Source organism: Anoplolepis gracilipes, chromosome 7, assembly GCF_047496725.1.
Source record: "Anoplolepis gracilipes chromosome 7, ASM4749672v1, whole genome shotgun sequence".
NCBI lineage: Eukaryota > Metazoa > Arthropoda > Insecta > Hymenoptera > Formicidae > Anoplolepis > Anoplolepis gracilipes.
The window spans coordinates 10,641,147-10,660,352 of NC_132976.1; the positions used below are offsets into that span (position 1 = coordinate 10,641,147).

The 19,206-nt window shown below is 32.0% G+C and overlaps 1 protein-coding gene across 4 annotated transcripts in view; it reads left to right on the forward strand.

Moving 5' to 3' along the window:
* The window catches only part of Dgk (diacyl glycerol kinase 1), an 85,248-nt gene that overhangs the window by 62,263 nt on the left and 3,779 nt on the right, over nucleotides 1–19,206 (forward strand). Inside the window, exons 1-16 of one of the 4 annotated variants that reach the window (XM_072896841.1) lie at nucleotides 4,143–4,423; nucleotides 5,563–5,615; nucleotides 6,049–6,186; nucleotides 6,528–6,741; nucleotides 7,606–7,767; nucleotides 12,650–12,772; nucleotides 13,557–13,606; nucleotides 15,138–15,212; nucleotides 15,407–15,644; nucleotides 15,808–16,013; nucleotides 16,463–16,636; nucleotides 16,975–17,263; nucleotides 17,724–17,848; nucleotides 18,016–18,303; nucleotides 18,502–18,703; nucleotides 18,884–19,065. In XM_072896841.1, coding sequence (XP_072752942.1) covers nucleotides 6,531–6,741; nucleotides 7,606–7,767; nucleotides 12,650–12,772; nucleotides 13,557–13,606; nucleotides 15,138–15,212; nucleotides 15,407–15,644; nucleotides 15,808–16,013; nucleotides 16,463–16,636; nucleotides 16,975–17,263; nucleotides 17,724–17,848; nucleotides 18,016–18,303; nucleotides 18,502–18,703; nucleotides 18,884–19,065 — 2,325 coding nt within the window. In that variant the 5' untranslated portion in view covers nucleotides 4,143–4,423; nucleotides 5,563–5,615; nucleotides 6,049–6,186; nucleotides 6,528–6,530. Of the gene's footprint in view, nucleotides 1–4,142; nucleotides 4,424–5,562; nucleotides 5,616–6,048; nucleotides 6,187–6,527; nucleotides 6,742–7,605; nucleotides 7,768–12,649; nucleotides 12,773–13,556; nucleotides 13,607–15,137; nucleotides 15,213–15,406; nucleotides 15,645–15,807; nucleotides 16,014–16,462; nucleotides 16,637–16,974; nucleotides 17,264–17,723; nucleotides 17,849–18,015; nucleotides 18,304–18,501; nucleotides 18,704–18,883; nucleotides 19,066–19,206 lie in introns of those variants that run through there. The other 3 variants (XM_072896839.1, XM_072896838.1, XM_072896840.1) reach the window with 3 other exon arrangements.

The following is a 19,206-nucleotide window of genomic DNA, read 5'->3' on the forward strand; positions in this document are numbered from 1 at the left end:
GCTATAAAATTCACTTGATTAACCTGGATTGATGTGAACGACGATGGGGGCGAACGATGACGGGCCATAAATGACGTAATGTCGTCGCTCATCTATCTGCAATACGACATAGAGTTGATCACGATCGGGGTCAATTGCTATTTTTGATCTTGGGGAGGATACAGTTGCGGTATTCGCGATTTCCAAATGCTCAAAGCCGCTGCGGCATATTCGCTTTCGCATTTTCGTTATATATAGTGGCGTGTTTATTTTTATTGCATAGCCCCGCCCGACATAGGTATATAAAACCCGTCGATACTCTCGTCGTATGTTTGAACATGATCAAAGTGTACGGAAATGCATTTTATAAATTATTCATGTAAATCGATTGATTTCATGGTGTTGTATATTCAAAAATTTACCGTCCATAAATGCACCAATATGTGTTTTATATTAAACACTATGGCTGTACAAAGCCAAACGTATCGTTTCGCTTTCTTTCTCTTTTATCGTGCCTATGTACTTTTCAACAAGGGTGGGAGTAAAAAAGATATAACTTGACGCACCTTTCGTTCGTTCGATATCATGCGGTATTATTTTGTGAAATACACTTTTTTTGATATTTTAATCTTAAAACGGTTTTAACATTTTTTGAAAAGTTTCTTACTTATTTTTAGACATATGACAAAAAAATGAATTTTCTCTCAATGAAAATTTTACTTAAAGTTTTCCACTTTTTTGTAATTGTTACATTCTCGATATCAAATATCATAATAATAAATTCTCGAATTAAAGTTAAAATCTCACTAAGTCAAATGTATGTATATTTAAAATATAAAAGTATAAATCTAAATTAATACTTTATCTTAAATTATATAGAAAAGATAATTATTTCAAAAATAATAATATTAATATTACCATTTTTTTTGGAAGTTGAAAATTTTCAAAAAATTAAAAAGACATTTTTTTTTAATTATTATTTATAAAATTAAAATCTCAAAAATATAAGTCGTTTACAAAATAACATATTTTTACTTTAAAAACACACATTCATCAATATCGAACAAACGAGAGATGTGTCGGGATTGTTTCTTTCTCGCTCTCACCCTCTACGTTCGTTTGCGACCTATTTTTCCCGCAAAGTTATGACGCTCTCACAATGACGTCACTGCTGCACTGACGTCACTACCGCTCCCTTACGTGACCATTCACGATGACCTCGTTTCCCTCCCTTTGAATTTTGCCCTCTCCCTCTTTCACTCTTCCCCTAAAGCTTAATGGCCGCCTCCTGTGCCATTCATGTGAATATTCCCTCGTTTAACGGATGTGCTCTATTTCATAAAATGATTTATTATGCGATTGTGTAAATGCGACATACCTCGATATACCGTAATATCTTCAAAGGCAATACGAATTCTATCAATGACATTTGCATATTATCGTTGTTATATTATTTAGTTTATTATTTAGTTTTACCCATTAGATTGTGTGTATTTAATTTATGTCAGAGATTTCATGCAGTCAGAAATTTCTTACAATTATCAATCTTACATATATATTTATCAGAATAAAAACAAGTTACGTATATGTATTTTATATACATATATAATCAGAATTGCAGTAATGAGTGTGCTAAAAGTAACATTTTAATTTCTATCATAAATTAAGCAATATATTTCATACAATATATTTCACAATATCATCACAATCCATATTTTTTATCTGGACGTGTTAATACATATATTTTAAAACTTAATAATTAAATAATATTATTAATTGGAAAATTTATATATATATATATATATATATATATATATTTCCAAGTGACATATATTTCAATATACAGTTAGTTAATATATATTAAGCGAATGTAACTTGCATTTATAAACTTGAATTATAACTGAACTTTATAACGACGTACATATGTATGATATATAAGTTACCTTAATGCAACAGTATCAATCTTCATTTCGGACTATGACTTTCAAAATTGGGATAGAAAGAGTAACAATCACATGGTGCTCCAGTTTTAAAAGTGATTTACTTTAAATTTCGTATTTTACGTGTAAGTAGATAATTGAATAACTTATATGTAATTAAACAAGGTAAAAGATAGAAAGTTGACTAGTTAGTTAAAAATAGGTTGAAACTAAATCATTTAGTTGCAGAATGTCGATAATCGACTACATTCGAACACATATGCTATAGCTATACGAGATTGAAGCGCAAAATAGGATTACCATCAACAGACGCATGCATGTTAAAGGCTCAGTAGTAAATCCAGATATTCCACCGACGTAGGAAAATTCCATGTTCGATAGAAATCAGATTAAAATCTACCGCTAGTCTCTTATCAATAAAGAAATATTACTTAAAGAAATCCAACAAGAAAAAGAGTTGCAGGGAATTATTCAGTTGCTAATTAGAACTTTTAAAATCATGTCTGAGGTTGAAACGAACATATTCAGTGAGAGAAGATACGATTGCGCTAAAACTTTCCTAATTATATAACTATAATTATCATTTTATAAAACATAACAATTGATTAAAATAATTGATTAAAAAAAAATTTAATTCAATATTAATCGTAGTTATTCTGTCCATACATATCTATTTTATATATTTTATATATTTTCTTGTTTCTAATTAAACGTAAATCTATAAGATTCATCAAAATTTATTTTAATAATTAAATAATTACATCTGCTTCTTATTCTAAATGTGAAATCATTTTTTTTTATTATTTATTAAACCTTCTAAATTATGTAAATCATTCTAAAAGACAATCGAAGCTTTTCTGTAATTACTTGACTTTACTTATAAAACTTAGTTCAAAGTGTAAGGTCGCAGAATTTCCATTTAATTTACCACACAATGTCACAAGCGCTACAATGATCTTGCAAATTAGAACGGAAGAATGGCTTATCGCGAGGCGAGATGTTTTTAATAATAATAGTCTAATAATAACTGTTCATAGTTTTCTCAATTAACCTCAACTTATTAATCGAAGGACATAAATATATTTTTACATAATTATCGGGTCAAACATTTTATTATTTAATATAAGAGAGAGAAAATGATGAAAAATAAAACTTTGAATCAAACTTAATAATTGGTATTTTTATACTGTCAAATTATTCGCCATTGCTACAAATTTATTTTCAACGACGTAACATAAACCGCGCCTTCTGCAACCATCCTCTGCTTGCGACTATATTGCTCATAGCGCAGGTTTAACACAGCAAAAAAGGTAAAAGGCGACGCCCTACGTCCTTGGTCAAAAGTATCGATAAATGTCATAGTAGAGCTCTCTCAAACCTACTCAAATAAAACTCGAAACTGGGTTAGTGTTTCACAAATCTCATTTTTGATGAAATTGCTCATTTTGCTTTTTACTCTAATTAAAAATTTTAACGATTACACATTGTAAGAACGTACTTTTTAAAAGATAAAATACTTTAATTAAGCTGATATCTTTGTCAGTATTTTTAAGTTGGCAAACTATTTCACGGAATAAAATTATAATCTTTTTTTATACAGATGTCAGAAAAATCTAATTTATTATTATACTTTTATGTTATACATAACTATTTTTTATTTGCTATTCATTTTTATATTTTTTAATATTTATATAAACTATATTATATGAAAGAAAGAGAAAGCTATATTAATCAAATTTATCAAAAAAAAAAAAAAAATTTGTAATCTTTTTATAAAATATTTTTATATTTTATAAAAATATTCTAATCTTTGAACGTGATCAAATATTTAAATAACTTAATAATAATTATTTCTTCATTTATTCGTTATGCCAAGTCGTATCTGAATTATATAGTAAATTTTTTTGTGTTTGTAGTTAAAGTCTTACATATTTTTACTTCTTTTAAAATTTTAATTGTAACTTATAAATGCTTCTATTTTCAGCATTAAGTCGAAAAAAATGGTCGATTGTTATTAGAAGCAAGAGAGTATCAATCTTTGAGAGTTAATAATAGACAACAAATCACGCGGTACTGCGTACCATTAATTGAACGGAAAATCATTGATTAAATGGTGTAAACCGTGAAATAAGCTCCTCGGCCGTTACTGTATCCATATCGAATCATGCTTCCGCTATTCCTATCTCAATCGGATTCTACAAGATGAAGCACGTATTTCAGTGCCAAATGAATTTTGGCTAGCAGGCAGATGCTTGTTTGTGGTTGGATAGACCTAATATCTATGTAAATTCAGTTGAGCGAACTTGGTTCGTGTTTACAGGATCGGCCAACTTTTTGTCAGTTTCAAGAAGTTCGCACAAAGATGCACGTAAATTGTGACTTTGCACACAAGTTGGACGTAATGAGTGTCATGTGTATCTAATTTTCCACCTGAAGTGAGAACATTCACTTTTAATTGATTAAAATGAATTGCGCACAAAAATTTCGAATTTTCAACATTTGATGTAATATATTTATTAGTTATTGTATAATTTTAGGATTATTTATATCGCGATTATTTAGTTAATTATTTTATGATTTTATAGTTTCTTGAATTTATAGAATATGTAATTAAATATATGTGAAAGAGAGAGAGAGAGAGAGAGAGAGAGAGAGAGAGAGAGAGAGAAAGATAATCAATATTTATAAATACAAATTTTAATTACTTCGTTATAATATTTGTAATAGATCTCTGTTGTAATTATGACAATTTGCATTTATACTTTGAGTTTTAATTATTTTCAATTATCACGAATTGGATTAGTTACATCCGTTAGTTATATTTATTCAATTATTATATAATCGATATTTTAGCCGATAACGATAGTTATATATAAAGATAATTAACTTACATTTAGTTCAATAAATACATTCACGTATCGATAGACAATAACGATAGTTATATAAAGATAATTGACTTGCGTTCTGCCCAATAAGTATTGATAGATTTACCAGTTAGTAAAATTGAACGTTATCTAAATTCAATATCTTAATATTGCTTTTTTTAGGTACACGAGACGTGTATTCTGCACTCTCAAAAAAGAAATATTCGAACTAAAGGAAAATATTTTATATTACTTATAATTTCTCCAGTGAATTCATTATCGCTTAGTCTTAATTATAATTTTTCAAGACAAGTTTCGTCTTTTTAGAAATTATTTGTACAGCTTTGCACTTTGGTGAATGTATTCGGTAAACGCTGTGCGAAAGCCTCGGATAGTTTCCATAGAAAAGCTTTTCACTTAGGAGACGCGGCTTAAGCACGCGAAATGAATTCCATGAATAGTAATCAACAGAGCATAATTAATTGCATTAAATACTATCGATCCATCGAGAACATACGGAATCCAAATGCGCGTTGTCGAATGTAATCAGTCAATTTGCGAAATGCGCACCTTGCGGATTCATTGTGTCGGCAGAAACGACACGTTTCGTTGGGCTTTAATCTCCCGTTGAATGAAATTCACTTGAATCGGACAAAATCGAAATGAACATGAGAGAGAAAGAGAGAGAGAGAGAGAGAGAGAGAGAGAGAGAGAGAGAGAGAGAGAGATAGCTTCCGTATACCGGATTAATTAACGGCGGCTTTTCTTTTGTGTAATAGTCGTGACGGGCGGGGAATTACTTTCTATTACTGTGACTATCGACTGTAAAACGGTGAGAAAGCACACAAAAATTCGATCACTAACTCATTTAATTTTTAATCTGACAATTATTCCTAATGGTAAGATATATTTGTTGTATATCTGAATAAAACTATTTTTCTTTTTTTTTTTTTTACGATTAAAATATATCAAGTTGTACAATAAAATAACATATCAATTTTCTTATGATTATCAAACAAATAATGTGTGATATATCGATGATTATATGACATGAATAATGAAAAAATATAGTCAAAGTATAGATTCAGAGTATGATTATATTGCCTATATATATTAACGTTTAACGTTTAATAGATAGAATATTTCAAAGATTTTTTGTATCATGCTTTTGATTTAACATAAATTAAAATTTATACATATATATATATATATAATTATATTATTATTATATATATTAAAATTTTTTATTGCATTTGCTGTTTTAGGACATCGATTACGAGGGTTTCCGCAAATTCCTCAATTCGTATCTGGAGATCGATAATACACCGGATGAATTGTGCCGACATCTTTTCCTTTCGTTCGTCAGGAAAGGTTCGCGCGGGGTGGACGGCAAAGCTTTCAAAGTATGATATTACATTTTTAGATTGATAAAAGTTGCGGTAGTGTTATATCACTATTACGAACAAGGTGTCTCGTTTATTGCTGTGAGTAACTGTAAGTGGCCACGAACACAAATTGTAGACACGAAGAAAAAAAAAGAGCGTTTGCAATGAAGTAATACTTACTAGCAGAAGGCGCACAACATTCCAGATGCAATAATATTACGTCTGAACGAAAAAAAAAAAAAAACCTCGTCTCGTGTGAGCACACTTTTAGCATAAAAAGCGGCAAGAAGGGATACTCACGTAAACGAGTGCACCAAAAAATTAAAAGCCGCATATTATCCGCGTTTGTTGCTTCCCAGGAGATGGCTGTGCTTTCCTCGACAACCGCCTGTGCCGCAATTACATCGCACACGACTTCCAGCAGTAACGTTAATAGCACCGGCGTACCTGGCGGAACTTCCGCGGAGACTCACGGCGGATCTACGTTGGCTGATAAAATACATGGAATTACGGAAAAATTACAAGCACTGGGTCATCACAGAACGGAGAGCGAAGTCTCCAGGACGCGAACTGGTAAAATATATTTTGTGTAATTATTTTACTGACAGTTTATTCTCTTTCGACAGTGAAATTTTATCATTTCGTTATAGCACAGTTATTTGAACAAAATCCTTTTAGGAGAAAAAGCTATAATTTTATTAGCTTATTATTGCTTGTAAAATGCTAGTTAAAAAATCTTTCGGTTAGCAATAAAAATTAAATTAAATATAATAGTTTTATGAAACAAATAAAATATACGTTGTGAAAAAATCATGTAATACAAAATGGTCACAATATTAATATCATTTTAATGTGAATGTTTTTTTTCTCTACTTTTTCTCTCTATCTACAAAACTTTCGTTTCTCACTGTATTTTTATGATAAACGTATCTTTCGATTGGATCAAATAGGTCAGCAACAAAAAGAGATCTCTGATGATTTTTTTTATTTTGCATGATATAAATGAATACTATTGTTCGCTTCGAAATGGCGAATGAATAACAATCGATCCGACCTGAAGAAGCTTTGAATGAAGATTCGTGTAAATGCTAGCGGCATCATTCGATAAAATAAAGTCGTTTTGATTGTAAACATCGACTTGTGACTTTTTTAACGAATTGATTTAGAGATGCTATAAAAAACTTGTGTTCTTTTAAATAATACTTGAATATAAATTTTAAGCACATATATTTTCATCTCTGAATATTTTCAGAGTATAGTCTCCCTGAGGACATTAGATGTACGAACCATATCGATTAATGAGTATTTAGCCAATGAATCTTTCAAAGCATAAAAAGAGAAGGTCCTGTTTCATATAAAAGCAAGATCAACTTGCGCAACCGATCGGTCATGCTGTTTGTTTTTCTTATATTTCACGCAATCACATGGACGATTCAGGAAGCGTGCATCCGATGTTAACGGTTACCCATACATCATACAGCTGTTACGATGTGCTGGAGAAGAAGAGCACAGATAGCAGTCCAAGTCACAGCCAAATGTCGCGAAATTCGTCCAGGAAGTCGAACAATTCCCTTCTCGTCAACAACGGGAAATTGGAAGGTAGGCGCATGAGATCCGCGCTGAATCCAATGCAAATGGTACATTGAGCAATTCAATGTACCATTCAATGTACCGTGTTCGCAAACGCGTAACCATGTGTTTCACAGTTGAGATTAATGTAAACAAAGCTTCTGCTCGCACATACAACGTTCGACATTGAACATTAAATATATACGTTATAATCCTTCCGTTCCATATTTTTATCTCCATCCTTCATTCACATTAACGGAAATTATTTCTCACTAAAGACTAATCCGAACGCGATTCTTTTTTAACGAGCTTCCGCTCGCTTTCTTAAGTATAATCCATTCGGTTTTTCTCTCTTCTTACTTTAAGTATTGGGAAGCTTATATTGAGAAACTCTCGATGAAAAATCGGTTCTTCGTGATCGAAAGCTTCTGTTGAATATCTTGCATTAAAGTTATTCGAGAGTTGTATGGCTTTTACGTGAATACGGGATTAAAGGATAGATTGTCTCGCTTAAAAGATTCCTTTTCCGGTGTACGTGAGAACTCGTATATCCGTGAAATTCGGTGTACGAATTCATTTTACTTGAAGAGATCGTATTACAGCAATATGACAAAGGGTCCATTTCGGTCGCCATCGATCTTACAGTGACGCGTTACTCTCAAACAAAGCCTGAGATCGTAAATACCGGGTGAATTACGGGCTTGGAGGGACGTGACATCTCTTTCAGAAGTGTACTTCACCATATCGGGGCGACAGTCAACGTAATCGAAAAAATACGACCACAATACCGTGCGGATATATCCCATCCTTCATATCGGTTTTATGCTATCGACGCAGCCATCTTTCTGCTTCATTATGCGTTTCCGTGAATTTTTCCATAACATTTTGTGTTATTTTTTTTTTCTACATCTATATATCTTTATGTCATGTGTTTTATTTGATGTTGAATAAATTTTAAAATATTAGGAATATTTGAAAATATATATTTTGTTATAGAGAATGTTATCGTTTAATAATTAATTGGGTTGGAGTTTCACATAAAATTCGATAATTTCATTGGTGAAAGTGCCCGAACATGCAATCGGCAATTTTCCAGCTCGCATGACACGTAAAAAGCAATCAATTCAAATTACTCACGCGAGACATCAACAAACAGTGTTTATATCTGCTCTAAATGAAGACGCGCCGGTAAGTGACGGAAATAATCGTGCTTACGTTATGTATTTAAAGGAAATGTTTATTCATGTCTTCGTCGCGATCGCCGCGCATAAACTTGTGTGCCTGCTCGGAGATACGAGAAATGGATGTTGCTATTTTAAATTCTGATTTTAGACGACAATATCTACGTATGTCGTGAGACGAGAGATGCGTTGATCTTTACGAAATGTCATGACGTGCGGAAGGCTGTGTATACGATTGAGAAAACTCGATCCGGTTCTATTTCCGGGTATGTTTGAAGAACGAGTCTGATCTTATCGTCTTCTCGTGAAACACGTGCGCATTTACATCAAATATCATCAGAAGTGATGAAATGCCAAGTTAAAGCCTTCTGAACGACTTTTGGTATACGTGACTCGTGAAAAATGAAAGAAATATCAAATATATGATCCGAAAATATACAATATTTATAGAAAGTTATGATGAATCAAAGTTCCGATAGCGCTCGTACTTTCGAGCCATTTTAAAGCTGCTGAGACTCGGCTAAAGATTCCCTCTCGTTTTTTTTACGTAGGTAATTCAAAAAAGTGAATATTCGTCTTCAGATGTTTCTTCGTAAAAGAGTCATAAAATGCATCATATATATATTAGTTTCTCACATTTTTCATATATATATATATATATATATATATATATATATATATATATATGAAAACTAGGAAAATAAAATAGAAAAATTATTTCAACTGATGCATACAAAAATTTATTTCTTCCGAAATGTCTGCTTCATTTTCTATACTTTTATTTTCTCTCCCTCCTCCTCCTCTCTCTCTCTCTCTCTCTTTTATCATAATTATATTTTTTATTCAATTATATTTCTTTTTAAGAACTCTGACAGTTATGTGCCACTTTCAATCCGAAAAGCATAAGAAACTATCACTAAAACGATCTGAGCCAATTCCTATTCATTTTATGTTCCTAGTTGATGAACTACTATCACTAATGAGCTACCATATCGATCGCAGATGGCACAGAAGCAGCGCGCGCTTCAGATAATTCGCGTGACATATGCGCGAGTTGCGTAGTGCGTGCGTGTCGCGTGCCGGTGTCACCGAAATAGCTATATCGGTATATCATCCGGTAAAATGACGTCATGAATGTGTGAGGGAATGATACCAGCTTCTTAACGGAGTCCACACTTTCAGTGACTCTCGCGTCGCAACAGAAGCAACAAGTGCTTTTCTAAACAATAAGTTAAATCATTAATTGTATATCAATGCATTTCGATTGCAATTTGATACTCGAATCATTATATAGTTTTGATTAAACGTTGTGGTCACAAAGACATTAGATAATACGAGTTGTGATCGAGAACATTTCCTTCCTTCATTCGCCCAATCGTTCTTACAACAGTGTACAACAGTGGTAAAAAAAAAAATGGTGGTAGATTTCATGACCCTCAAAAATCTAACATGTAAAATCGTAGCACGAACATAACATTTAGGCACGTTCCATCATTCCAAGAATGACTTTGGGATATTTCCTGGATATTTTTTGGATGTGTGCACTATCTGTTAATAAAATCCATTTTGATCTTTGTGTTAAATATATATATATATTTGATGAATATCTTAAATATATTGTAAATATATACCTTAGAGAAGAAAAAATAAGATCTCATCTTCGTAATATATTTATAATCAAAATAAATGATTATAAAAGATAGACAAATGTTTACATAATTTGTAAAATTTAATTAATCAAAAAATTATTTCTGAAAATTTTTATACTCACAAACTTCAGTTTATAATAAAATTTATAAGTGCTCTCTCTCTCTCTTAAATCTCTTTTTAATTAATATATTGTACGGTAAATATTAACCCATCATATAAAATCAACTAAATTAAATAATCAACAACGTTACCGCCCATAAATGAAATTAGTCCAAAATACTAAATTCATTTCTCGTAATAATTATGAATTTTCATAGAAAGTACTGTTAAATAATAATGTGTAATTATGAAATTTTAATAAAATTTACCGTCTACATTAAAAACAAAAATTTTGCCACCACGCAAAATATACAGATAATATAAATATTACACCATAGAACTTACATATGGAGTGGTACATAATAGAATAATCTAATTAATTTAATCTCTCTTCAAAGCAATATTGTACAGTGATTAAGCGTCAGTTCAATCCACAATCGATCAATACATTGTCCTCTCGTTACTAAATAATTTTTTTTTTTTTTTTTTTTTTTTTTTTTTTTTTTCAGATATCGTTACCGACGCTTTTTCGCGGCTTTCACTTGAAACAAATTGTTTGAGCGTAAAAAAAATATACGTATCGTACGGATAAAGCGCGTGACTGCGTTAGTTCGCGCGACGCATTGTCTCGTGCGAAAGTTTATTTTTAGCTTGCCCATCGTTGCGTAAAATATTACTTCTGTTAGGCGCGATATCGCCCAAAAATAAGAACAGAGAAATCGATTCATCCAGATTATATAATAATTCTTCCATTAATTTAAATATTGTATTTTAATGATAATATGCAAATATATGCGATTATGAATCTCTCGAGAGTCAAGGAATATAAATATAATATAGTTTTATGCGGATATGAACCATTAATGAATTTTGTCTCATGATGAAATTAATGCTTAATTAATTATTATCAAAGTAATATGTAAGTTATAACTTATACTTGGAATCTATTTGAGATTTCAAAGACTAAAATTTTTCGTATTATAAAAACGCAGAATATACATCTTATATCAACTGCCGTGAATTAAGTATACAGATCGCATATTTTTTATTAAAAATCCGAATTTATTTAAATTAGAGTTAAATCACTGCACAAATAAAATCTTAAAATTGTGACATCACACGCGAGAATAAATTTTTCCACGGCAATCCAATCGATGTTAGAGTCACGTTGATTCATGCAAAACTAAACACGATGGATATAAATAGGCGATCCAGAAATACGGACTAGGCGTCGTCGACCTCTGTTTCTCTCTTTCTCTCCCGCTGTTACATTCTAACAACCTATTATAATAAATCCAATTCAACGCTTATATATATATTGATAACAGCGCTGCCTCGGTCGAAGCAACAGGTTCTCTTTAGACTTTTAGGTACAATTACTCAAGTCCGTGCGAACGTTTATCTAAAAATACGACTCGATCGTCTTGCCGAAATGGCTCTGGATTTTCCGTTCCGATTTAACGTTCGAATGAATCGCGAATTTTCCACGAAATACGGGATAGATCAATCGTATCGTAAGTCTGGCGAGTTTCCTTTTATCAGACTTCTTAATGCTTTAACATTCAAAAATATAGCGATTCTTCCACGAAACGCAACGTCAAAGAAAATTTCAATTAAAACTGCATTTAACCGAAACTGAATGAAAATAGTATTAATGATAATTTCTTTCCCTATATATGTATATACATATTTACAAATTAAAATATTCATATTATTACTAAAAAATTTGAGAAATATATTAGGATTCCGCTTTAAATTAATAATAATTAATATAACTATAATTGTCTGAGGTATTGCATGTACATATATCGGAATATAAGATAGCAATATGCACTCTAAATAATTTAGACATGAATTGTATAACATAAATGTATGTTATTTTATAGATAATATTATATTAAATTATCTTATACTTTATTGATCGACAAAAGAATAAACTGTCTAGTGTGAGATCAACTTGAAAATCAATTTCTATTTTGCAGAGATGAGGCATCTTGTCAGAAAGCAGAGCACAATAGACGTCCAATCTGTTAAAGTCAGTCTGAAAGACATCGTTTGTTATCTCTCTCTCTTGGAAGCCGGCAGACCAGAGGATAAACTAGAATGTACGTAATTGCCACAAAGACAACGACCATCGTGAAATTTATGAAACATCGCGAGCTTTCATCCCGAATAATTCATTAGCGGAAGATCAACGATGCTTTGAATAGGTGCGCGTTGTTTTTTATGTTCGAGATTAAAAAGCTGTGACGATTAAGTACGCGATTTTGTTTCTTAAATGATCAAAAACACTTCAATGTAAATCACAACGGAGTCCGGTTTGTTTTTAGAGGAACTTCGTCGGAGCAACATTTTACATGCATACACACATTAAATAGCGAAAAAATTGTTTCGCAAAGTATATAATATCAGCATGAGTATCTTCAAGCTTGAACGTTCATCTTCCTATAAAAATTGCATATGTTTTCTGATATAATCGCGATATTAAATTTTTTTCAATATATGCATCTTTGAAAAGATATCGAAAGATCTTACTTATAAAATTAAAAAATAATAATGTATATTAAGAGAAAAAAATTTAAAAAAAAAACAAACTTTTTTTCTGTCTGTATAATTTTTTCGAAAAAAAGTTTAGAAGAATGTAACTATACTTTTATAGTAAAATCGAACATTTAGCCTTTGAAGAAAAATTGAAAAATAAATTTGAGAAAAAAACGAGAATGACAGACACACAGAATTTACGAGGAGACTCGCGTGTCAACCAGCAGTCATCCTCGATTTTCTGCCACAGTTGTTACAAGTCTACCCCGCTTAAACTTGTAGTGCAACTGCAACTTGTTGCACGGCAATTTTGGCTTGCGTTAACTCGGTGATGTTTTCTTTTTTCAGTCATGTTCCGGCTATATGATACGGATGGAAACGGTGTCCTTGACACAAACGTGAGTAAAGAGTGGTCGTTATCTGCTAACGCGGATGCATCATGACACGTGCGCGTAGTGTAATATTTAACAACGTCCCTTGTATAAAATGAAAATATTTGTTAATTGTCACATTGTAATATTGTCGTAAAAATCGAATAAATGTCGCGTCGTTCTGCAGTATTGAAATAATTACAAACGATAGAATTTAAATAACGCACGATAAAAATATTACCGCTAATTATTTCTCTATCAAAATAATTTTGATTCCAAATTAGATATATTGAAACTGACTTTTCCTCGGCGAAAATAGATTGATCTGCCGCTTAAATAACAACAGTAGTATAGAATAACTCTAGTTGTGATATTAATAGAAGAGATAAATACTTATTCCATACTCTCTGTGTTGGCCGCGCCCATAATAGGCACGTCAATTGACATGTACCCTCTGCGATCCGTTACAATGTGAATTATGTGGAACAAGTATAATTTCCGTTGCTTTAGTGACGCGCATCATTGACCTCTTGGCAATTGACAGATCAGAAAACTGTATGGCTGAATTGACGAATGTTATTTTATATGTATAACAATAATATAAATTAACCCGTTAATATTATCGATTACAATGTATTAATAATTCTTTAAAATATAATCGGTATAAAAGTAGTTTCGACGGTTTAATACAACACAGCTTCTCAATCTTTTCTAATTCAATAAATAAAAAAAAATTAATATTAATATATATTAATCGATTAATTTAAAAACATAATTAAATATAATTTATTTTTTTTCTATTTAAAATAATTAAAATAAACCTATTTTCTTACAACGCAGAAATTTCATTCTCGTTTCACAAGGCATTTTGATTCTAAAATACCGTAATATAATCTCAAGAGAACCAAATAAACATTTTACATATGGGATTGATTGTGACGTCAAGTGTACAATGTATTCGTCATTCAGAATCGAGGGATTAGATATGCGTGCATATTGATGCATATATACAGCTAGAGCCCGATTTATGCGTCGACATGAAATTGCGGCCGAGAAGGATGTCGGGAAAACGATGATCGGCGTCGCCACATAATGAGTTCCATGTTGAATAAATTATTCATATCGCGGTGTACAAATTGTGCGCCGCGTTAATAAATATTCACGGCACCGATAGTGGAATCGTGGGAAAAGCAGACGTTAATAAAAATGCGGCGAGGGTGCTGCTTTCATTCGAATCTGTTCAGCAACAGCAAATAAGCGGCCAAAAGGAATATGAGTTTTTAATAAAAAATATATTAAAAAATCGCATGTGTAATTCTCGATATACATATATCGAAATATCTTTTGAAAAGGGAAGATGATCGATGTATCTTAATATATTGCGCGGCTTGTATACATTTTTTTAATAAGCTATGGTTTGGTAGTCAATAAAACTAAATTACACATGCGAGATATATCGAATACATAACGAAATGTCAGTAGAAATATCGTGCGACATATGCGATAAATGCAACGGTTCTTTATCATTGTTGCTAATGATATTATCATGTGTTTCTAGGAGATGGACTGCATCGTAAACCAAATGATGAATGTCGCGGAATATCTCGGCTGGGATGTCACAGAGCTGAAACCGGTAAGCAGCAAAAGAGACAGCTTCTTCTTTTAGCAAACTATTCTAAAGAGGACAACCATCTTCCTATTAATAATCCAATGTAATCCAAAATAATTCTCTATTCTGAAGAGATATCAACAAAATTATAAGAAATTTCTCGAAGCTGCTACAATCGGAATATGAAATTAATATGTGGAAATAAAACTGTATTTCAGATTCTGCAGGATATGATGATAGAAATTGATTACGATGCAGACGGTACAGTTTCTTTAGAAGAATGGACGCGAGGTGGTCTTACGACAATCCCTCTCTTGGTTCTTCTTGGTCTGGATTCCCATATGAAAGAAGATGGCAATCATTTGTGGAGATTGAAACATTTCAGCAAACCGGCGTATTGCAATCTTTGTTTAAATATGCTGGTTGGTCTCGGCAAGAAGGGACTTTGTTGCGTCTGTGAGTATAAAAAATCCCTAATATTTCGCGTTGCTAGCATCAAACAGATTCGTGCGAGAAATGCAATCAGTATCTCTAAAAATAGGATACAAGTACATATTTTGTCCGCACAATCCAACAAATACATATAATCGTCATTAAGCTCTTTTTTTTTCGAATTCAGTTTGCAAATACACGGTACACGAGAGATGCGTGCAAAGAGCGGCTGCCTCCTGTATAGCCACTTATGTCAAGAGCAAAAAGACATCCCAGACAATGGTTCATCATTGGGTCGAAGGTAATTGCCACGGGAAATGTTCCAAGTGCAGAAAGACGATTAAAAGTTACAACGGCATCACCGGTTTACATTGCAGATGGTGCCAATTAACCGTAAGTATAATCAAAGTTATATACAGAATACAACGCGACAGACATTTAGTACATCACGTCGTTTTAATTAATTATATCTATTATCCAAAACTAAAATATATTTGTAGTAATATAAAAAAATAGAAGAATATTCAAATATATAATTTAAAACTCAATCACTATAAAATATATACATATATGTTTATTTACTTATTTATTAAAAAGAAATATTTTCCAAATTGTGTTTAATTATAGATATTATACCTTTTTATCTTCTTTAATAAATTCTTCTATATATGAGAGAGTAAATAATTAAATGATACAAGCAAAAATATTTAAATATAAATGTGCATTAGAATGTGCATTAGAATTATAGATGGGATGTTTATTAATTAAAGTGACATTAAGTGTACGTGAGAATACATATCCTACCTACTATCTATATAGATATTTCCATGGGAATGTTGCAGTTGCATAATAGATGCGCGTCGCAAGTACGAGCGGAATGTACGCTTGGCGAGCATGCGGTACACATCCTTCCACCTACAGCGATTTGCCCTGTTGTGTTGGATAGACAAAGATCGTTGTCGAGAGATAGCAAACGAGGTAGCAAACACGGTCAAGACACTTCGTCAGTCAGTTCCGTAAGTGCGATATAATGATCCGAATTAATTATCTTTTATCATTGAATGCCCTTCTCGCAAAGAGAAAGTATATATGTAAAATACTTCTCTGCCTATATGTTTCATTATTTAGAGAAACTATAATTTGTTTAATTCTTTTGTTGTACTGTATATTTTAATTTTAAAATACAACAGAATTCTTGATTAATAAAATGCATTATTTAGCATTAAAATACTGTTAAGAAAAGTATTTTTAAAAGTACTTAAATAACTAAAATAACGAAATTCAATGGGATAACAACAGAATAAACACGTTCTGTAATACACAACTAAATAAATACGTATAATAAACTTAACAGAGTGGTTTTCTAAGTTGCGGTTCGTCGAATCAACAACCAGCTATGTCTTTTCAAATTACACCACCCGAGGACACATTACCGTTGTTGGTATTCATAAATCCAAAATCGGGTGGCCGACAAGGGGAGCGCATGCTACGAAAATTTCAATACATTTTGAATCCTCGACAAGTCCATAATCTAGCGATTGGTGGACCCATGCAGGGTTTGCAAATGTTCAAGGACGTGGAAAATTTTAAAGTGATCTGTTGCGGCGGCGATGGGACGGTCGGCTGGGTTTTAGAAACGATGGGTATGCATCGTGATTTAATTATATTATATTTAATTATTATTTAATATTTGTCATTTTGATTTATAACAAAAAATATTTTTTATAATATTAAATATTTGTTTTATTAAATATTATTTTATTTAAGTTATATATATTTAAAATTAAATTTATCGGAAAAACACGAGTGAAACAAATAGAAGTGCTATTAAAATTTGTAAAAAGAAAACACGAATGAAAGCGGTAGTATTTTAATAAATTTTGTAATATTATATACTAAATATTAATTGCGCGAATTAAATCCAGTAATAAAAAAACACGAATTTATAGAATAAATTAGAAATGGAATTTAATAGGCTCGATTAACCGATTATAAAAAATAAGTTTATCATTTCGATGCGGCCTTAATAAATCATTAATGTTAATTCACCGATCAATGGCAACCGCGAATTATAATCATTGCTTTTGCAACTATTGAATCCAGATCGCGTGCAATTTGAAAAACAACCTGCCGTTGGCGTTATACCTCTCGGTACGGGAAATGATCTTGCAAGGTGCTTACGTTGGGGCGGTGGTTACGAAGGAGAAGCAGTGCACAAAGTGCTTAAGGTAAATAAAAAGCTATTATGTATTTAATATGTCAATAATATTCCAATTGTAAGAAAAAAATTATTTTTACTTTTTAAATATTATTGTAAAATATTTGACTTACATATTTGATGCGTCACATCAGATTACCATAAGAATTCGTTACACGAAGTCTAAATAATTCGCAGAAAATAGAAAAGGCCACGCAAGTAATGATGGATCGCTGGCAAATAGAAGTTTCGGACCAAAAAGACGAGAAGAAACCGAATGAAGACAGTATACCGTATAATATCATTAATAATTATTTCTCGGTGGGCGTCGACGCTGCTATTTGCGTCAAGTTCCATATGGAGAGAGAGAAAAATCCCGAGAAATTCAACAGCAGAATGAAAAATAAACTTTGGTACTTTGAATACGCAACTTCGGAGCAGTTTGCTGCCAGTTGCAAAAACCTTCACGAGAATCTCGAAATAATCGTAAGTATAAATTAATAATTTTTTAATTCGATTAACAAACTAGTACATCAAATACCGAATATCCGATATATAAATTAATCAACCGTTTCTGTGCTACATTAACTTCAAATACATAAAAAGACGAATTCGCGTAATCACTGAATCAAATCAACGGAATCAATGGAATTCGTGACGTTACATGCATTTCATTGATTGCAGTGCGACGGTACACCTCTAGATTTGGCGCACGGGCCATCTTTGCAAGGAGTCGCATTATTAAACATTCCTTTCACTCATGGGGGTTCGAATCTTTGGGGTGAACATCATACGCGGCATCGTCTTGGTAAACGAAAAAAGCGGCCGGACAAAGAACTTAGTACCAGTAGTTTCAATTCCGTAGATCTCACCGTTGCGATTCAAGGTGAGTTACTTACTCAACAAGAATAAATTGGCACAGGAAATAATTGGTTTTACACAAACAATCAAATAAATATACTTTTGCATCTCATTCGCGACAATAAAATGATAAGGATAAATAGAATATATCAGAAGAATCACCTTCTTCAATGTAATATTACGTACTTACTCGTTTACACGGCAGACATCGGGGACAATCTCATAGAAGTAATCGGTTTGGAGAACTGCTTGCACATGGGTCAGGTGAAGACTGGGTTGCGACATTCCGGTAGAAGACTAGCCCAATGCAGCAGCGTCACCATCATTACAAGCAAACGATTCCCCATGCAGATCGATGGAGAACCATGGATGCAAGGTCCTTGCACGGTAAGCTGAAATGAAATAGTGAAATATGAGTATGATAATTAAAATAATAGACGGGACGTATATTTTGGCAGGATTTTTTTTACATAAGTTTTCACATGACCGGACGTTTAGTTAAAGAAAACAGAACAAATATTTTCCTAA